Source organism: Neophocaena asiaeorientalis, unplaced genomic scaffold, assembly GCF_003031525.2.
Source record: "Neophocaena asiaeorientalis asiaeorientalis breed wild unplaced genomic scaffold, Neophocaena_asiaeorientalis_V1.1 scaffold964, whole genome shotgun sequence".
NCBI lineage: Eukaryota > Metazoa > Chordata > Mammalia > Artiodactyla > Phocoenidae > Neophocaena > Neophocaena asiaeorientalis.
Genome location: NW_020175787.1, coordinates 268086 through 285033, shown reverse-complemented (window position 1 = coordinate 285033; position 16948 = coordinate 268086). Strand labels below are relative to the sequence as shown.

At 51.9% G+C, this 16948-nt stretch overlaps 1 protein-coding gene across 20 annotated transcripts in view; it reads right to left on the bottom strand.

The window, feature by feature from the left end:
• The window catches only part of TCOF1 (treacle ribosome biogenesis factor 1), a 41035-nt gene that overhangs the window by 18337 nt on the left and 5750 nt on the right, over positions 1 to 16948 (bottom strand). For 12 of the 20 annotated variants that reach the window (XR_003001402.1, XR_003001403.1, XR_003001405.1 and 9 more), the window contains exons 4-16: positions 14964 to 15037; positions 13818 to 14004; positions 13181 to 13254; positions 11105 to 11332; positions 10050 to 10232; positions 9599 to 9826; positions 9217 to 9423; positions 8872 to 9054; positions 8484 to 8738; positions 8197 to 8394; positions 2519 to 2656; positions 2141 to 2326; positions 1807 to 2013 (exon numbers count right to left, since the gene is read on the bottom strand). Coding sequence is in view for 11 of the 20 variants with exons in the window: in XM_024732240.1 (XP_024588008.1) it covers positions 1807 to 2013; positions 2141 to 2326; positions 2519 to 2656; positions 8197 to 8394; positions 8484 to 8738; positions 8872 to 9054; positions 9217 to 9423; positions 9599 to 9826; positions 10050 to 10232; positions 11105 to 11332; positions 13181 to 13254; positions 13818 to 14004; positions 14964 to 15037 (2348 nt within the window). In the remaining 9 variants the exon portion in view is untranslated. Of the gene's footprint in view, positions 1 to 1447; positions 1559 to 1806; positions 2014 to 2140; positions 2327 to 2518; positions 2657 to 8196; positions 8395 to 8483; positions 8739 to 8871; positions 9055 to 9216; positions 9424 to 9598; positions 9827 to 10049; positions 10233 to 11104; positions 11333 to 13180; positions 13255 to 13817; positions 14005 to 14963; positions 15038 to 16948 lie in introns of all 20 variants that reach the window. The other 8 variants (XR_003001400.1, XR_003001401.1, XR_003001404.1 and 5 more) reach the window with 1 other exon arrangement.

Here is a 16948-nt window from a genome sequence, read left to right as displayed (position 1 = left end):
GGCCACCACAATAAGGAGCCCGTGCACCGTGGCGAGGAGTGGCCCCCGCTTGCTGCAACTAGAGAGAGCCCAAGCATAGCAACGAAGACCCAATGCAGCACCCTCCCCCCCCCAAAAAAATTAAAAAACAAACAAAAGAAACTTTACAAAAAGCACCACAGTCCAAAACGTGGCTGGGACCCTTGTGTCTTAGTCTGGCATTTAGGTCCCCATAAATGTTACTGGTAACAAGCAACTGGAAGTGACTATTGCCTACAGGACAGCTGGCCTTTGCTGAACCCACCTGACTTTACATCCCCCCTCCCTTTCCACACTCCCCTCCCCAACCTGGAGGGTCTGTCTCTACTTTTGTGCCTAGGGAACCCCAGGTCTTCCTCCAAGCTCAGCTCAATCGTCTCGTTTGGCCTCTCAGACACTTGTTTTCCCAGCACCATCAGAGCACAACCAGAATATTCTCCAATAATCCGGTCACCTTGTCTTGCCCTACAGACTATACGCTCCTTGAGGGCAGGGCCAACATCTTTCATCCTTTTGTCCCTATCAATAAGACAGCGTGTTCAGTAGAGGTCTGATGCACTGAAGGCACAGAGGTTAGTGCTAGAGCACTTACACTTCTTGGTGCTTGTTTACTCATGAAGAAAACAGAAATTTATGAGGGGCTGGAGCTCAGCGTGGAACAGGGATTTCCAGCTTCCCTTAAGAAATGGAAGATCAAGGGACTCCCCTCGTGGCGCAGTGGTTAAGAATCCACCTGACAATGCAGCGGACATGGGTTCGAGCCCTGGTCTGGGAAGATCCCACATGCCGTGGAGCAACTAAACCCGTGAGCCACAACTATTGAAGGCTGCGTGTCTAGAGCCCGTGCTCCGCAACAAGAGAACCCACCACAATGAGAAGCCCGCGCACCCCAACGAAGAGTAGCCCCCACTCTCCGCAACTAGAGAGAGTCCGCGTGCGCCCGGCAATGAAGACCCAATGCAGCAAAAATAAATGAATAAATAAAATTAAAAAAAAAAAAGAAATGGAAGATCTGGCCTTACAAAGGGTCCATCTCCACCAGGTCATAACTGGCTGGAGCTGACAGGGACTGCTTTTCTAGATGAGACAAGGGCTCTCCAGTTTGTCCTAGTTGCCACCACTCCCTACTGTCTCTCCTGACACCAAGGCTCCATGTCAGTTGCCATCTATCACCCCTACCAGGCCTGAGCCCGTTGTTTCCATCACATGTCTGAGTCCTGGAGTTTGTCACCCTGAACTTCTTCTGTGCAAGCAGACAGAGAGAAAATGGTCAAGATAAAAGTCAGTTGCTCATTCCTTCCCTCTCCCCACTCCCCAGGCTTCATGTTAAGCTAGAAGAGCTCTCCTTGAGAGATACACATGCCTACAGGAGGCCCCAGGCCCAGGTTAGGGATGTGACTTCCTCCAGCTTCCCAGGGCCTCATGGTACCTGCATCACAGTCCAAGCCTCCTCATGGCCCTGTGACATCTTTGGGGGCTTGGCAGGAGTTGCTGGTCTAGCCTTCCGTGGGGCTGGTGTGCCCACTCGTGCTGTGGAGACCTTGGTAGATATGGGAGTGCATAGGACACCTTTCATCAGGGAGGCCTTAGTTAGGGGGTTTTTACAGCAGGTTTCACCTAAGGAGACATGGGGTACAGGAGCTGGGGGAAAGGATCCTGGGGTCAGAGCCTTAATCTGGTCTTAATTCCTTCTTCACCTGGCCCTGAACCCATGTTCTGATGCAGGAGTAGGTGGCAGTCAGTGGCTCAGAGGCCTGGCACTGTAGCTGCTTCCTCTTGAGGCCTCACCTGGGCTGGGGGCACAGCTGCTGGCGTCTCCCCATCACTGTCTGACTCCTCCTCGCTGCTGCTCTCCAAGTCCTCTTTCCGCTTCCCGGCCTGGGCGGCTGGGGCTCCTGCCTTCCCAGGGGGTGCTGGGGCAGCCCCTTTCCTGGGGGATCCCTTGGTGGAGGCTGAGGCAGTTCTGACCTGGGGGGTCTTCCCTGAGGGCTTCGCCTGGAGTGAGAGAAGCGGAGTCAGGGAAGGGCGACGGGAGATGGATGGGGCATGTGTAGCTGTGCTGTGGGCAGCTCCTGGCACAGAGGGGAAGCACAGGGCTGCTCTCTGCCCACCCGGGCCTCACCTGAGCGGGCACCTCCCCCTCACTGTCCGACTCCTCCTCACTGCTCTCCGAGTCCTCCTGTGGGCCCCTGACCGGCCCCAGCTGGGCCTGGGCTGCTGCAGCCAGTGCCTTCCCCATAGCCGGCACAGACACCTGGCCCCTGCCCGAGACGGCACTGCTCTGGGGGGCTCTTGCTGGTGGCTTTACCTGAATCATTAGGAGGGAACAGTATTAGGGAAGGAAGAAGAAAGCACAGTTCCCCTTAAGTGAAGCCCCACCCAGGGCATGGCTGTGGGGAGATCACTCCTGCTTGTGCAGAACCCTTGTCCAGGCTGGGGCCACTGCTTGGCCTCCTCTACATCCCACCCTGGCACCTCTTTTGGTGCTGGTCCTACTTGCCTTGGCTGGGGACCCCACTTTGGCTTGAGCAGCTGCAGAAACCCCTTTTCCAGGAGCTGATGCTGCCCCTTTGGCTGAAGCCACTCTGGTGGCAGCTGGGTTGGCTTTGGTCTGAGTGGTTTTCACTGAGGTCTTCACCTGGAAGGAGAAAAGGGAATTACGGAAAGGAGGTGAGATGCAATAGAGCAGGTAGCCAGGAATGCCGATTCTGGAGTCAGATGCCTGAGTCTGGGTTCTGGCTCCTCCGGTAATAGCTGTGTGAACCTGGGCAAATCATTTGACCTCACTGGGCCTCAGTTCCCTCCTCTATAAAATGGGAATAAATGAGGCCTACCCATAGGGACGGTGAGGATTAAATGGGAGATTCCCAGTGTTTAACACAGTGCCTGGCACACAATAAGCACTCAAACTTATTACTGTGAGAACTTTTCTTACTGTTAGCTAAGTATAAGACTACCCAGAGCAAAGGTGTTTTCCAGGCTCCCTTTTAGCTAGGTGGCCATGTGATTAACTTCTGGCTAATGGATGTAAGTCAAGCATACATTTGACTTTCTTACACACGTAGGAAATGTGTCTTCCTCTCTGCTGCCTGGAACGCTGAGGTAATAGCTGGAGCTCAAGCAGCCATCTTAGTCTATGAGATGGGAGCCAAGTACTCAGGATGGCAGAACAAAAAGGAAAACGACTGTTGTTTGAGGTTTTCTTCAGCTTATCCTAAACTAAACTGATATTCAAGGAATCCCCTAAAAGCTTGTCAGAGTCTATAGACAGAACTATAGACATAAGAGCAACGAAAAGCAAAATCCTTGATAAGAGTGTGAAAGCAAGCCTTGCTAATGTGAAATCGGATGAGGAATTTGGCATCATCTCAAGGCCCCTGTCTCCTTCAGAGATGTCATTTGAACAGTGATATGCCCTACAACCCAGCTTCCCTCATTCGCATGGGACCAAGTGAAATTATCAGTCATGAACTGAAGAAAGAAAACTCTCTAAAGCATGGACTATGTATGACTAAGGGTAAGGTGGTTAGCAGCACAGAACTCAAGTCATCCAGAGGAGAGTAATGTTTTTTACATAGACTTACAAAAACAAAACAAAAGATACCAAGTCTAAGTTGACCTAACAAGTCTTAAAAGTTTAAAAGGACTGAAATCATACAAAATATATTCTCCAGCCACACAGGATTAAATCAGAAATCAACAACAAAAAGAAATCTGTACAATTCAATATACTTACAAGTTAAGCCACTTCTTAATAATACATTCAAAGAATAAAAATTTAAAAATACAACACTTCGGGCTTCCCTGGTGGTGCAGTGGTTGAGAGTCTGCCTGCCGATGCAGGGGACACGGGTTCGTGCCGCGGTCTGGGAAGATCCCACATGCCGCGGAGCGGCTGGGCCCGTGAGCCATGGCCACTGAGCCTGCACGTCCGGAGCCTGTGCTCCGCAACGGAAGAGGCCACAACAGTGAGAGGCCCGCATACCGCAGAAAAAAAAAACATTTCAAAATTCATGAGACAAAGTTAATGCAGTCCTCAGACGGAAATTTATAGCTTTAAATGTTTACATTAGAAAGAAAGAGCTACAATCAAAAACCTAAGATTCCAGGGACTTCCCTGGTGGTGCAGTGGTTAAGAATCCACCTGTCAATGCAGGGGACACGGCTTCGAGCCCTGGTCTGGGAAGATCCCACATGCCTCAGAGCAACGAAGACCATGCGCCACAACTACTGAGCCTGCACTCTAGAGCCCACGAGCCACAACTACTGAGGCTGTGTGCCACAACTACTGAAGCCCACGTGCCTAGAGCCCATGCTCCACAACAAGAGAAGCCACCGCAATGAGAAGCCCACACAGCACAACGAAGAGTAGCCCTTGCTCACCGCAACTAGAGAAAATCCATGCCCAGCAATGAAAACCCAACGCAGCCGAAATAAATAAATTTAAAAAAGAAAAGAAAAAAAATCTAAGATTCCACCTTAAGAGGCTAGAAAAAGAAGAGCAAATCAAACTCAAAGTAAGGAAAGAAATAATAAAGATCACAGTGGAAATTAATGAAACAGAAAACAGGAAAATGATACAGAAAAATCAATGAAGCCAAAAGTCGTTTCTTTGAAAAGAAAGAAATTGATAAGTCTTTAGCTAAACTCACCAAGAATAGGACAGAAGACACAAATTACCAAAAATTAGGAAAGAAAGCAAGACATCACTACAGACCCTATAGATATTAAAAGGATTATAGGGGAATATTATGAACAAATCTATGTTAACCAATCAGACAACTGAGATGAAAACAGAAAAGTTTCTAGAAAGGCACAAATTATTAACTGTGCACAGAACTATTAACAGGTACAAAATAGAAACTGATTCAAGAATAATAAAATCTGAATATACCAATATCAATTAGAGAAATTGACTTAGTAACTAAAAATCACCCCCCCACAAAAAGCCCAGGCCCAGTTGGCTTGATTGATGAATTCTATTAAGAAAGAAATAATACCAATCCAACACAAACTCTCAGAAAACAGAGCAGAAAATACTACCCAACTAATTTTATGAGGCAGTATCACCCAATACCAAAGCCAGGCAAAGATATCACATGATATCTACAGACCAAAATTCTTTATGAACACAGACACAAAAATCCTTAACAAGTGATTTGCAAACCAAATCCAGCAACAAATAAAAAGGAATATACTCTATGACCAAGATGGATTTATCCCAAGAATGAAACATTGATTTAATACCTGAAAATCAACTAATGTAACACATATTAACAGAACAAAGGGGAAAAAAATCACTTCAATAGAGAAAAAGCATTTGATAAAAACCTAACTCCAATTCATGATAAGAACTCTCAACAAATCAGAAATAGAAGGAAACTTCCTCAACTGGATCAAGGGCATCTATGAAAAACCTACAGCTAACATCACACTTAAAGAGTGAAAGACAATGCTTTACCAGTAAGATTAAAAACAAGGCAAGGATGTCTGCTCTCCTCACTACTATTCAACATCTTACTGGAGGTTCTAGTCAGTGCAATAAGGCAAGAAAGAGAAAAGCCATCTGGATTAGAAAGAAAAAAGTAAAACTGCCCTTAATTTGCAGACATGATCCGAATACAGAAAATCCTAAGGAATCTACAAAAGCCACTGGAACTGGTAAGTATGTGTAACAATGTCACAGGACATGAGATCAACATACATCACAAGGTCAGGCCCAGAAGGCACCATACCACTTATCTGGCCATTCATCAAACACTGACTGAACATCTCTCTCCTGCCTTTCTCACACAAGGGCTGTCTTTCTATGATATTTGTCACGAATCATCTCCTTCCTGAGTCTCTGGCACATTTGGTTTTCCAGAACGGACTCTCTGACTTCGTTAATTATTTTTTAATTAATTTTTTTTTTTTTTTTTGGCTGCATTGGGTTTTCGTTGCTGCGTGTGGGCTTTCTCTAGTTGCAGCGAGCAGGGGTTACTCTTTGTTGCGGTACATGGGCTTCTCACTGTGGTGGCTTCTCTTGTTCTGCAGCACGGGCTCTAGGTGCACAGGCTTCAGTAGCTGTGGCACGCAGGCTCAGTAGTTGTGGCTCACAGGCTCTAGAGCGCAAGCTCAGTAGTTGTGGCGCACGGGCTTAGTTGCTCTGTGGCATGTGGGATCTTCCCGGACCAGGGCTCGAACCTGTGTCCCCTGCGTTAGCAGGCAGTTTCTTAACCACTGCGCCACCAGGGAAGTCCTGTTAATTTGTTTTGAACCTCAATTCCCTCAATGGATGGTTTACTTTGAGCTGGCTGGGTGTCTCTGAGCAGATCAGAGATTGTGACTCATTTCTGACCCCAGCAATGCTAAGCAGAATAGAACAGCATTTTGCGGGTGAGGCCATACAAGTATTATTTCAATCCTCATAATAACCCCACAACAGAGACAGTTATTATCCTCATCCTTCAGAGGAAGGCGAGGAAAAGAAGGTGGTCAACAAGACTCCTATCAGCCCTGCTTGTTTTAGCAGAAGCTCTTCAGACCTCTTGAAGCTAGGAAAGGCAGTAGCTTCTGACAGAGCATCAGGCTATAAAGGCTACACCTCTACAGAGAGGGACTGGCTGCTCAATTTTACCTGACAGAAAATAAGGCCCCAAAGTATGACCATTTCTGTGGCTGGAAAAGTTTTGGCCAAGATATAGCAGAAGGAAGTGGGAAAGGCAAAGGCTTTGGAGGCAGGCGCTGGTGGGGCTGGAGCAAGTCACCAAACAACTCCTCTAAGTTCCAATTTCCTCTTCCAGAAACCAAAGTAAATGAACACTGTCTCATGGTACAGGTGAGAGGCTCAAATGGGAAGACAGATATTAAGTGATTGGCACACTGAAACTTTTAAGGCATTGGTCTCGAATATGTCTGTAGCTTGGAAAAACAGGATAGGAGACTACTAACCTGAGATGCTGGGAAGGCCAAGAATAGTTTAAAATCTCAGTAAAGGAATGATAGAGGGAGACGCAAGAGGGAAGACACATGGGAGCACATGTATATGTATAGCTGATTCACTTTGTTATAAATCAGAAACTAACACACCATTGTAAAGCAATTATACCCCAATAAAGATGTTAAAAAAAAAAAAAAAAAAAAAAAGGAATGATAGGACCTTGGGTCCTACAAGATAATAGTGAGATCAGGACCAAGAAAAAGAAAAAACCCATAAAAATGTGTGCTTTGGTACAGGGAAACAAGAAATGACTAATTTGAGTGGTTAGTGAAAAAAAGAGTGACAATTAAAAATAATAAATGGTGGGTGGGTGAATGCAGGGAGTGAGATATCTTCACTTCTCTCCACTCTCCCAGGCTGGAAGGCAACTCTTGATTCTGCTCCCTAAGGGAGACGGATGAGAACTTGCTGTGTGCAGGCCCTTTGCTGGGTGTGGCAGCTGAGATCTCATCAAATTCGCAACTCTGTGCAGGTTGATTTCCAATTTACAGAAGAATAAACAGAGGCCCTAATGGATTACTTCATTTGCTAGGACGTGGAGCTAGGACTTGAACCCAGGCAGCCTGGCTCCAAACCTCCCACCATTCACCATTCACATGGTCTCCCCTAGTGATCCCACCAGAATGTTCTGCTTGGGGAAACTCGCAAAGCCAGGCACTCTCCCACCCCCTGGCTTTTGCGCAGGCTGGTTTCTCTGCCTGGAACACTCCACATCACCTGGCCAACTCTTTCAGCCCACAGTTTAGATGCCACTTCTTCAAGAGGTCTTCTCTACCGAAAAACCTCTAGACACCATCACGTGCCACGCCCTGCTAGCCTAGGCACACATCCTCCATCTCAACCCTACTGTCATACCACACTGAAATAATCTGTACATGTCCACGCCCCGCGATCTAGGCTGGCAACTCCAAGGGCCAGGGCCAAAGGAGCCCCAGATAAGTTGGCACCTGGCAGATGGGGTACTTAACAGAGCTTGTGTAAAAAGAAATCTCAGTGGGAGCTCAAAAGGTGATGAAGGAGACCCTGGAGCTCGACCCTGCAGCTCTGATGGGCAGAGGAGATGAGTGGAAGGTGTGGAATGAGGCCGAGCTGAGGCTGCTGCATACCTGGGGCAAAAGCAGCCTAGGTAAGTGCATCCTCAGCCCCATCCCAGGCGACGGTGTGGGTGGGGCAGGTTGGCTCCTCCCAGGTCTCACCTGTGCTGCAGCTGAGGCCGCCTCCTCATTGTCCGACTCCTCCTCACTACTCTCTGAGTCTTCCTGCACCTCAGCTTTGACCTGGGCCACGGCAGGCCCTGCCTTCCCAGGGAGCCCTGGAGTGGTCCGTTGCCCTGAGGGCCCCTGGGTGGGTGCTGAGGCAGCTTTCACCGGGAGGCTTTTCCCTACAGACTTCACCTGGAATGACATGGAAAAGAGGCATGTCACAGGAGCCAAAGGACCACGTGGGGGCTGGCCCTGACCCAGCCAAACAAACTTCGCCTCACCTGTCCCACAGATGTGGCAGGAGCTGTCTCCTCCTCGCTCTCCGGCTCCTCGCTGCTTGAAGAGTCCTCCTCTGGCCTCTGGGTGCCCCTGACCACGGCTGGGGATGATGTGCACGCTGGCGAAGTCACCGTTCCTGCTTTCCAGGGGGCTGGTGCGCTTACTTGCACTGGTGGGACCTTGGCAGATGCGGGTGTAATGGGGGTGCCCTTCCTTGGGGAGACCTTGGTCTGAGAAGTTTTCACAGCTGATTTTGCCTGAAGGGACACAGAAGTCAGAAGCTACAGAAGGATCTTGGACTTAGAGCCCCCATCCGCTCAGGGCTGGAGCCCCACTGCCATCCTCCCCCACAGCTCCCTGTGGAGCTGCTCCCCTGGCGGGGGCAGCTACCTGGACTGGAGTCTTGGCTGTTGCGGCCTCGTCCTCACTGTCTGACTCCTCCTCACTGCTCTCCGAGTCTTCCTTGGACCTTTTGGTCTTGACCTGGGCGGCTGCAGGCCCGGCCTTCTGAGGGGGGCCCTGGGTGGGACCTGAGGCAGGTCTGACCTGCAGGACTTTCCCCGAGGACTTTGCCTGCAGCGAGACACACAGGCTCAGGGGAGAGCACCCAAAGTGTGGCATTGTGCAGAGACGCAGAGACAAAGAGACAGAAAGGGTCAACAGGCACGGTGAGCGGAGGGGGATGGGGCTTCCGGCACTGAGCCGGAGAGAAGAGCCTGACAGCAGGGGCCTCACCTGGGTCAAGGCTGCTGTTCTCAGCGCCTCCCCCTCGCTGTCCGACTCCTCCTCGCTGCAGCTCTCCGAGTCCTCCTCCCACTTTGCCACCTGGGCGGCTACAGCCCTTGCCTTCTGAGGGAGTGCTGGGACAGCGCTCTTCGCTGAGGGCCCCGTGCTTGTGGCTGAGGCAGCTCTGACCTGGGAGTTTTTCCCCAAGGGCTTTGCCTGGGAGTGACAAAGGACAGGGTCAGGATAGGGGGCTTGGGGGAAATGTGTGTGAGGTAAGACAGGAGGTGCGCAGGGCGGATGGAGGGCAGCAGTCCCGGGTGCAGAGGAGGAGAGGCCCACAGGGTCTCTCAGGCGACGCACAGGGCCGGGCCGAGCATCCTTCCAGCCTCACCTGAGCCAGGCTCGTTGTGTGGGGCACGGCTGTGGACGCCTCCCCCTCGCTGTCTGACTCCTCGCTGCTGCTGTCTGAGTCCTCCTCCTGCCCCCTGGTCTGGGCCTGGATGGCTGCAGGCCCTGCCTTGCCACGGGGTGCTGGAGGGGCCCCTTTCCCAGGGGAAAGCACCTGGGCAGGTGCTGCTGCGGTAGCTCTGACCTGGGGGAGCTTCCCTGAGGGCTTTGCCTGGAGCGAGAGAAACAGTATCAGGGGAGGGAGCCTAGACGGTGGGCGTGAGGAAACACAGGAGAGCGGACAGGGTTAAGGACACCGCAGACACCACACCACATGGTGAGAAGGTGCAGGGCTCTGAGCATGGCTGGGGTGCATGCGGAGCGAGAGAACAAGCCCTCTGAAGGCCTCCTGGGATGGGGCACTGGCTGTGGGACTCTCCCTTCCCAGGCCTCACCTGCAGCAGGGTCTGGGCAGCTGGCGTCTCCTCCTCGCTGTCTGACTCCTCGCTGCTGCTCTCCGAGTCCTCCTCTGGCTTCCCTGCCTTCCCAGGGGGTGCTGGGGTGGCCCCTTTCCCAGGGGTCCCCTTGGCAGGACCCGAGGCAGCTCTGACCTGGACAGTTTTCTGGGAGGCCTTCACCTAGTAAAAGAGAAAGTGCAGTTTGCTCCCCTCCTTCTGAAAACCCCCTTGTGACACCTTAAGAATAAGGCTCGAAGCTTTAGTGAGGCTCACAAGACCCCCTGCTTCTCTCTGGACTCCCCACCTTGACTGGTGCTCCAGCCGGTATGGCCGGCCAGCCAGTATGGCCATACCTCCTCATTCCCGGGGCCTTCACAACCCCTGCCCATTTCACCTGACCACTACTGCCTCATCCCCTGGGTCCCAGTTCCTTATAGCAGTTCTCCACGATGGCCCTGCCCCAGGGTGGGCAGGCTCAGGGCTCCCAGGGGCCTTTTACCACCTGTCTCACCCCTATTCCTCCCTGTTCTCTGATTCCAACAGCTTCCCAGCCTCTCTGGCTTTCCCTTAGGACATGCCCAGCTGCAGCTCTGGCTACCCAAGCGAGGAGAAGGGGGTCCCAGCAGATGGAATGGAAGAGGATTCCTGTTTGCTAACAAGCCATGATTTGGCCTGAGAAGCCAGAGGACCAGGTAATTAAAACTTCTCAAGTCCCTTTGCAGCAGGACTAGCTGGGACAAGGACAGCAGCCCATTTACTAGACAGGGAAACTGAGGTGAAGGGAGTGGTTATTGACTGGGTGGGGTGCAGCACCTGCCCTTTGGGAAGCAGCCACTCCAGGCCACTGCTTGGACAGGAAAGGTCATTTCCAGAAGCGGGTGGAGCAAAACCAGGTGCCCTTGCCCTTCAACTCCCATAGCCCCGCCTCCCTCTCCCCAAACTCCAAGGCGGGTCTCCTCTGGCAGGGAAGGTGCTCATTACACAGTTTCTCCACCAGTCTCGGGGCCAGGGAACCAGGGAACCCTGAGGAGCAGGCCTCCCTTGGGCCTCACCTGGCTGGGTGTCCCCGCAGGGGCCCCCTCCTCACTCTCGGACTCCTCGCTGCTCTCTGAGACCTCTTCTGGCTTCTTGGCCCTGCTGGCTGGGGTCATGGCACCCCCTCTGACTTGGGGTGTCACACATCCCGCCTTCCCTGGGGTCGGGGCCGCCCTTCTCCTTGGAGACTCCTTGGCCGCAGCTGCTGAGGCTTTGACCTGTGGTGGTTTTACTGCAGGTTTCACCTGGAACAAGACGATGGAATCAGAGGATAATCCTCTCCACCCCTGAGGAGTATAAGATGCTTCATAGTTTGTAAAGCTCTTTCCTAATGTCATCTGGTTCTCAAACAACTCCCTAAGACAGGTACTGTCTTTACACCTATTTTCCAGTAAAGGGCAAAAGGCTCAGAGAGGTTAAACCACTCAACACCAATACTAAGGGGCAGAGCTGTGACTTGAACCCATGTCTATATGGCTCTGGGGGCAGAGCTCTCAACCACGATGCTCCTCTCCCACCTGGCACACAGGGCCCAGCAGAGGGGCAACCACTCTCAACCAGGACAGCTCATGGTTGTCCCTCCAGCTACAGTGTCTTGTCATGGTGGCCACCCCAAGGGCCAGGACACTAGGATCTGAACCCCAGTCTTGGCACTGGCTTGCTGAGATTCCTGGGGCACATTCCTTCCCTCTCTGGGCTCTGGCCCACTGAAGCTATGTGTTTGGCTGCTGGTTTCCCAGGGCCAGGAGTGTTGCTCGTTCCCTCGGCAGGGCCTGGGGGATGGGAGCCCAGGGCGTCCTTACGGCTGGCTGTAACGAGGGCCCAACGGTGGGACAGAATGTGGGGAGCAGCCCACAGCTAGGCCCGGGGTAGCTGGGAGCAAGGTCTCTACCTTCGTGGGTGACTGGCTAAGGCAGGAAGGCAAGGTAGGGAGCACTGTGGGGGCCAGGCCAAACCATCCCTGAATGCTACTTTTCTCCCTCTGCAACACCTTTCCCTGGGTGTCCTGGCGCCAGGCACCAGCGTCTCCTGCCAGCACTACTCCAACAGCCCTCAACCACGCCATTACATCTATTCAGCACTGTCCTCTGATCCAGGCCACAAGAAGCCATCTTTCCGAACCGTAAGTCAGGCCACCTTGCCGCTGGGCCTGTAGCCCTGCAGTGGCTTCTCACAGCCTCCAGAGTAAAACCCAAATTCCTCTCAGCAGTCCTCTTGGTCAGGCATGGATCTGGCCCCCGCCTACTTCTGACCTCACCTTGTATCACTTTCCGCCTCATTCATGAAATTGCAGATCACCGTTGCTTAAAAGCACCAAACTCATTTTGTGTCTGCCTCTGCCCCTGCTGTCCCTCTGTCTGCGTCACATTCCTGTTACTGCGCCTCAGAGCTCTCCACATTTCCCTTTCATAGTAACCATCACCACGGCAGTTAAATTTCTGAGGGACCCCTCCACTTCCCCACGGCAGCAGGAACCCCACCCGTCCTGCTTACCACTGTTTCCCCAAGGCCTGGCGCTTGGAAGGTGCACAATAAGGAATAACCTGCGGGGACTCCTCCCAGGTCACGGTTCACAAGATAGACACGGCCACTGACTAAAAGACCTGCCTACCCCTGGCCAGTGCTGAGGCCTGGCATTCACCAGCAGGCCCAGAGCCTCCGCAGCAGCCTCACCCACACCCCAATGCCCTGGACAGCCACACTCCTGCCCCGGGGCCTTTGCCCCAGGGCCTTTGCTCATGCAGTTCTTCCCGCTCGAATACCCCTCCCCCTTCCTCCCTCCCCGGTGAAGCCAAGCTGAAGCCTCCTGTGCGTCAAGGCCGCAGTCCAGTGCCGCCTCTCCCAGGAAGGCTTCCCCCCACCTCACAGGCAGGATGGCGTCTCTTCCCCCCAGCCCCACACCTTCGCCTGCCCAGAGTGCAGTGAGCAGCGCCTGGCTCCCCACCTCCGCAGGCCTCAGCCTTCCCAGCTCCCGGTCACCCTGACACCCTTGCTGAACTGATCTGGTGCCCCTGGTAGGTGAGGCCCCGGCCAGGCCTCCAGGAGGGTTAGAGGTTTGCAGAGGGCAGCTCCTGAGGATGGGCGGCAATTACCTCCACGTCCGTCTCATCGCTCGAGCCGGAGGTGTCTTCGCTGGAGCTGGCGGCCTGGCTGGCGACCGCCATTCCTGAGGAATAAACAAGGAGGGACTGAGGGCCTTTCCAGACTCGCCCGCCCCTTGCCGGCACCCTCCACGCCAACTACTCAGGGCCAGGTGCGAGCGCTCCCGCCGCAGCTCCTGCGCGGCTCTGAGGCCCCGGTAAGGCCTGTGATGTTAGGTCCCAGTACACGAGCACCAGAAGCTGATGGCTCAGATGATCTCTTTCCACCAGCACACAGCAGCAGGCAGGGCAGATGCCTATTTTACATGGGAGATGGAGGCAAGCCCAGGCCTCTCAGCTTAGCCTCTGAGCCTCTGCGGCAGGCCCTGCACCCACCTGAGAGCAATAAACCAGAAAGGGCTCCAAGCCCACCCCAGCTGCTCACACTCCCTCGCAAGGCCTGAGGTGTCCCTGCAGCTGACTCTTCCTCACCCAGGGGAGGGGAAAATGGCCTGAGGTGGCGGTCCTCGCTGTCATAGAGACAACCTCCTGAATTCCAGAGGGTCCCAGGGCCTGACAAAGCAGCGCCCAGGTCTGCTTCCTCAGCCCGCACTCGGGGGTCCTGGTCCTAGAGGGCAGGGCCGCTCACCAGCCTTGGCAGTGGTTCTGAGGGCCGAGACACCGCCCTCCTCCTCAGTTTCTGAGACCAGGATGGTATTTGCCGAGGGCCCTGCCGCCTTCTGGGGTGACTTCCTGGTGAGGAGGTGGGCCACTGCCTTCCCGGAGGCAGGGTGTGCCGTGGAGTTCACCGTCTTGCTGGCTTTCTTGGTCTTTGCCTACACAGAACAGGAGTGACAGACAGTGGGTATGGCCTGGCAAATGAGAGCACAGACCACATCTGAGCCCAGCTCCACCACTTCCTAGCCCTGTGAGCCTGGGCACACTACCTCCCTAAGCCTCAGTTTCTTCATCTTCAAAGTGGGGCTAAAAATGGTACCTCCCCTCACAGAGGTGTGGAGAGAACCGAATTACAGTTCTTGGGACACAGCAGTTTTGCTCAGTGGTAAGGAGCATTTTGTTGTGGACATTACCATGGCCTCATAATTCTTTCTACATATTTTTTGCTAATGCTACAGGCAATATCAGGGACATAATCCTTTACGTGCCTGTGACACTGCTTTGTGGATGACCAAAAAAGGATATTCTACTTTCCAAGTAGTTTCCAGCCTAGAAAGTGATTCTTGAGGGAGTTCCCTGGTGGTCCTGTGGTTAGGACTCTACACTTCCACTGCAGGGGGCACAGGTTCCACCCCTGGTCGGGGGACTAAGAACCCACAAACCCCCTGGCACGGCCAAAATCAACCAAAAAAAAAAAAAAAAAAAACCCAAAATAAAATGCTTCTCAAGCTTTCAGAGCCACCAGTGTCTTATCTGCTCTGGTGTCTCCACTGCCTTGTGCAGTGCCTGGAACATAACTGTATTGCTAACGATTTGCTGAGTGAACAGGTGGATGCAGGGCTGGAGGAGGAAAGGAACTGTCTCTTCCAGGTATGTAATGTGCCCAGTGGCCCATGGCGGTAGGTATTAGCCCCATCTTACAGAAAAAAAAAAAAAACTGAGGCCGACAGAGGTGAAGGGACAGATCACAATCACACTGCGACTGAGGCTGAGATCTGAATCCAATCCAAGGGTTGGGCAATTACCCACAAGCCTATCCTTCTCTGACACAGGGGACTGTGTCCTACAGGGCACTTCAACTCCCACGGGCGACAGCTTGGAAGGTGGTCTCACTCACCTTGGCTTTTTCTTTCACACTTGAAGGCAAAACCATCCCCGTGGCTGAGGAGTTGGTAGATGCTAGTGCCGGGACTGCAAGACACAAACACTGGTTGGGTGAGCCAGATGAGCATGTTCTCATGGGTGAGTGGCAAACAGGCTCAGCTCACCTAATAATTCAACTGGTATGGCTGCCTGGGGCTGGCATGAGATCTGAGGCTGAGCCTGGACTGGGAAAGAGCTTGGTGGTACATCAGCCACATCCCCCAGGAGCAAGAGAGGAGAGTGACGACATGAAAGCCATGTGTCTGCATCCCCGATGGGGTCCCAATTCCCTGGTGGCACGAGATGCTGAAGCCCCCAGAGGAAAAGGGATTGGCTCCTAGTCCTGCCGCATACTACCCCGGAGGTCCCGCACAACTCCAGGGGTGCCATTCCCACAGGCTACCTGCCACACTGCAGCCCTAACGTCACTCAGAGAGACAGGAGCAGGTCAGGCAGCCCCAGGTCCACAGAGAAAGCTGCTCGAATTAAGCGGTTTCTCAGTGGAGAAGTAGCTGAACCATGAGACCGGGACCCTGTTAGATGTCGAGATTTCCAGATTCTTGTTGCTTTTACACCGGGGTATCGTCTCCTTAGAGCTCAGATTAGGGAAAGATTTCTAATGTATGCTGTGAAATAAACAGGATGTTGTTGAGATGAATGATATGATCTAATTCTTTTCCTGACATTTAATTCCATCTCTCTCTATTTTTAATCACGGAAAATGTTAAGCCCGTTCCTACGTAGAGAGAAAGTGTATAAAACCACCCTGCCCCAACCGTTATCAACTTGTGGCCAATCTTATTTCAACTGTCCCCCTGTTCGCCCTTCCCTGCTGAGTATTATTCTGAAGAAAACATCAGACATCATACCATGTGGCCCACAGATATTTCAGCATATTTCTCTCAATGAGGACTCTTAAAAAGTATAATTAGAATTCCATTATTAGAGCTTAAAAAATTTATTAATATCGAGTAGCCCGTCAGTAGGAAATTTTACAATTTTTGTTTTAAATAGTGTGTAGGTATGGAAGTAGGCAAGTATGGATGTCTATCTGTATGATTTCAGATACAAAGGAGAGCACTGTAAGCTACCCTCCAGGAGATACATTTAGGGAGTGGAAGGGGAGCCGGCGAGGCGAACAGGAAACCTCCCACTTTTCTTCTGTATGCTTTTGTACAATTCACAGTGAACTTGCTTTGCATTATAATTTTAAAAGATTAAGCAAGGTATAAAATGCATATTCAGTATGATCTCAAGTCTTTGAAAAAACATGTTCAGGAAAAATAAATGGAAGAATAATTTGCCAAATTATATGTGGCAAGAATATGGGTAATTTTTCCCTACCTTTCTGAAAAGTAATTTTCACATATTCTATAATGAATACTCCATAACAAAGCCTGTATTTCTTTTACAATCAGAAAACATATTTAAAAATTAAGAAATTATCTTCTATGTAAGTAAAAACCAATAATGCAAAGAAGAACGATAATTCCTCTGTGGAGCTATGACCACTGTTGGTTAAAGTACAAACTGCCCTGAGAACATGGGGAGAAGGGGCTGTGAAGGCCTCCCCGGGTCACCCCTGCCAACACCCTGAAACCAGAGTGCCCGGGACGGCCTGCCAGTGCTAACCTGCACACTTCCAAAATAACAGGAAGATCGGCAACTCCTGAAGCAGCCCGTAAGCACACAGAAGAGGTGCCCGCCAGCTGCCCTCTCTGAAATCTCTCTAGCAGTTCTTCTGAAAATGTGGGCTTCTTTCTATCTTTACCAGAATCACCTGGAGGGCTTGTAAAAATGCAGCTCCTGGGCCCCACTGGAGGGGCTGACTCCACGTACCCCAAATTAGACTGTAAGGGCCCATCCATGTTTTTGTTCACCATTGGATTCCTAGCCCCTGGGACACGATGTCTGGCCCAGAGGAAGGGCTCAAATCAAGACTGAAATAGGTATGTGGGA